We start from the raw sequence: 3,345 nt of genomic DNA, 5'->3' as shown, positions 1-3,345 counted from the left end.
GTGTGCTGTAAAAGGGACTTCAGGATGGGCATGGACAAGTCATTGTTGTATAAGTTGACCTTGGTAAGCGGGGAGAATTGTATGAGGGAAGGTAGGAGTGCATTGAGCTGGGAGTCCTTCATCCTACATCCCTGCAAATTCAGAGTCTCAAGAGTTTTTACCACTTTCTCTAAGAGACCTCTCAGAGGCATCACATCCAAAACCTGTAAGACCACACCTTTCATCTCCAGATGTTTTGGCTGAAAGAGACTCAGACAGCAAGAGAAGGAATTCAAGTCTGACTATGAAATTTGGTAGTGAGTGATGGAGAAGGTCTCCAAGGATGTCATCAGGCACCTAGGGATAAATGAGACCAGATGGTTAGTTCAGGCAAATGGTAATGGAGAGCATGGAGTGGGGTTTACAGAGTCGTAGAAGTGACCAGGTGACCAAGCTCATTGTGACCAAATGACCATTGATATTACCTGAGATGCTTCCTTTGAAATCAGCCTAGTCAAGTCAACACCCAACCTAATCAGCTGACTTCAGTCTCAAGCAGAAAACCAGTTTAGCCCCTAAGACACATAGAGGGATTTCCATACAAAGACAGTCCTGACAGGATCTAGGGATATTACATGTGGGCTCATTCAAAGCTGCATTTAATCCCAGCATCTGAACTGTCACTCTTGCTATCCCTTACAGTTCCATACAATCCCTCATGTCCCTTGTACTCCACAGTACTGGGGCTCAAAACCCTTTACTCACGGGAAAACAGGGGAAGATAGTCGGCTTTTCCCACAGATCTTAGCACAGAGCTCACTTCCTCACTTTAATGGTCTCCCCCATCTCCTAAATACATCCTCAACTCCCTGTTGGCCGTGATTCCAAGAAGAATTACAGTCCCTTCTGACATGATCTGAGCTACTCCTTACCTCCCTTCCGTCTACTGCTTCAGGAGTAATTATTTGAGACTTTGAATCACACATAACATCCATATTCTAAAGGGTCCCTAAAATTTGTTCCAGGTGGCTGACTGTCAGGCATGGTACATGAATAATCCTTAAAATGGACAAGAAAAAATGCTCTGCTAGGTAACCCAGCTCTCCCTCCTTGCTTACCCGAAGACCTGATTCATGTGGTCTGTGAGAAAGTGGACACCAAGCATGGAGAGATGCTGGAGACAATTGAATTTGGAGAAGATAGAAATGAACTCCTTGACACACTTGTCTTCTCTGCCTCCTGTCCTGTTTGCAGTCTTGAAGACGTTCTTATAGATGGGTGCCAGGAGAAGTTTGCGAAGATTTCTCATCTGCCCAAAGCAGGGAGCAAAACGAGCCAGATTGAACACATTTCACTCAGTGTTCAGTTCCAATTCCTCTATGTGCTCTGGATGAAAGACATTCAAAATCTCTAAGACAAAGTTCATGGGCATAGCCCAGATCTTCATGTTTATACAGCACAAATGTAGGGAGTCCTTCCTCTGCTGGGCCAACTTCAAGAGTATGCTTGTGTCTCATCCCAGCGGGGCCTGAGGCACAAGTCAGCAACCTCCTCCGTGCATATCTTGGAAGGATTTCACTACTGTATGCTTCTCATCCAAGGGCTCTAATGAACAGCTACCATCCTCTGCACCAACCCATATGTCCCAGAAGGCATGGTACACATTCCTCAGGTCCAGAACCTGAAGTTTACCCCTGCCAGGAATGAAACATGTCAAATATCAGCAGATATGACTACAGTCAGTCAGCTTTGACTACCTGACTCTAAACTCAAGTCTCCCCCATCTTGCTAAGGTGTAATTACTTTAAACAGAGTGCAATGTGCACACAAGCATGCTACAGAATCTTTCCCTGAGCTGCATGTGTAGACCTGACCACTTTCCTTCCACTAAGTTACTCTTTATTTCTCCTTAGTCCGAGTAATAGTGGTTGTGGGAAACCAGGGATAGGCTCATTCTAGAGATTACATATAGTAAGCTGTAATCCACTGACAACTGTCCTTAATCCAAGAAGACAATAGCTTCAAGGTTCCTGCACCACTGCTTGATGATCCCATCAGAAGCCATTCTCCCTGACCCCACAATCTCTACTGTGTACCCAAATGCTCCCTTATAGACGACTTGATTATTACTCACCTGGGGTGAGATTCTCTTGTCAGTCACATGTCTATTCCATCTAGCACAGCCTGGAAGGTCTCCAGGTTAGGTGACTTCATCAAAGCCCCCACATGGAGACAGGGAAAAGTCCAGGCTGCCACCATTGCGTTCATGAGCTTCTTAAGTATGCCAGCGAAGGCCTCCTTGAACAGTGCTGGGAAGAGCAGAAAAGGCACCTCCTCCATAGAGGACAAGGCCAAAGCCTCTTCTCTCAGCAGATTCTGCAATGCCAGCTTCAGGAGTGTGGACGGAGTCTGAACACTCATCCTCTATGGTCTCCAGTCAGAAGGCTCCTTGGGAAGGATTCAGAAAAAAATATACTTTCAAAAAAAAGTGTGTAAAACTTCCTCACCATTACATCAACCACTAAGCTTCAGAGTTACTACTCTGACAGTGACAGAGAAATCAATTTACCTCTTCAACCTAAACTTGTGGTGGAAAGAGAGACTACCACAACCGGGGTTTTTCTATCAATCAAATGTGCACATAATTTTCAAATCAAAATCCTTTTTGTATGACCCTTTCTCAAAAACAATCTAAAAAAAAAAATTGGAAGTCAAACAAAACCAACCAACCGACCAACCAACCAACCAACCAAACATAAATTCTTGTGTTGGGGATTAATATTAATTCCCAGTAAGCAGAATGACTTCAGTATGTTTCTACAATTTTTAGGGTTTCCTGTATCTGGGAAGCAGATCACGTACACAGAGCAAAGCTATGTGGAAAAGATGTAACGCAAAGTCTAAGGCAATACATATGCATAACTCACAAGTATCACTGGAACAATTGGGCATTGAAGGAAATCAAAGATACATGGTCTACATACAGGTCTAGACTGTGAGCCAGGGTCTCTCTCTCTCTCTCTCTCTCTCTCTCTCTCTCTCTCTCTCTCTCTCTCTCTCTCTCTCTCTCTCTCACACACACACACACACACACACACACACACTCACACACACACACAAATTCAGTGAAGGAGAAACCTGAGGGAAAAGGTTAGTCAGAATGATTTGTTTCCAGCTTCTCAGGAGTCACATGGCCAGTTCTAAAAGAGTTTGAACAAGATACAGAATCCTTGTCTCAAAAAATTTTTATGAAGCACACTAATGAACTAGGCAAGCTATCATGGAAATATATTGGTGACAAAGGTAAAAATTCATTTGGAATGAAACCCAACTTCTTCAACCTGTTCCTTTAAAGGAGTCTAAACT

The 3,345-nt window shown here is 43.8% G+C and overlaps 1 protein-coding gene across 1 annotated transcript; it reads right to left on the bottom strand.

Moving 5' to 3' along the window:
• Positions 1-281: 281 nt before the first annotated feature.
• LOC147005287 (PRAME family member 19-like) lies at positions 282-2,400 on the bottom strand. The gene is made up of 4 exons (XM_085836381.1): positions 2,141-2,400; positions 1,562-1,673; positions 1,098-1,288; positions 282-336 (listed from the first exon to the last, which is right to left on the bottom strand). The coding sequence occupies exons 1-4, from the start codon at positions 2,398-2,400 to the stop codon at positions 282-284; spliced, it is 618 nt and encodes a 205-aa protein (XP_085692507.1).
• Positions 2,401-3,345: the final 945 nt, after the last annotated feature.

This window comes from Mus caroli, unplaced genomic scaffold (assembly GCF_978045245.1).
Source record: "Mus caroli unplaced genomic scaffold, Mus_caroli_1 scaffold_4, whole genome shotgun sequence".
Classification (NCBI taxonomy): domain Eukaryota; kingdom Metazoa; phylum Chordata; class Mammalia; order Rodentia; family Muridae; genus Mus; species Mus caroli.
Note: the sequence above shows the minus strand (reverse complement) of the source record. Positions and strands in the feature narration are given on the sequence as shown.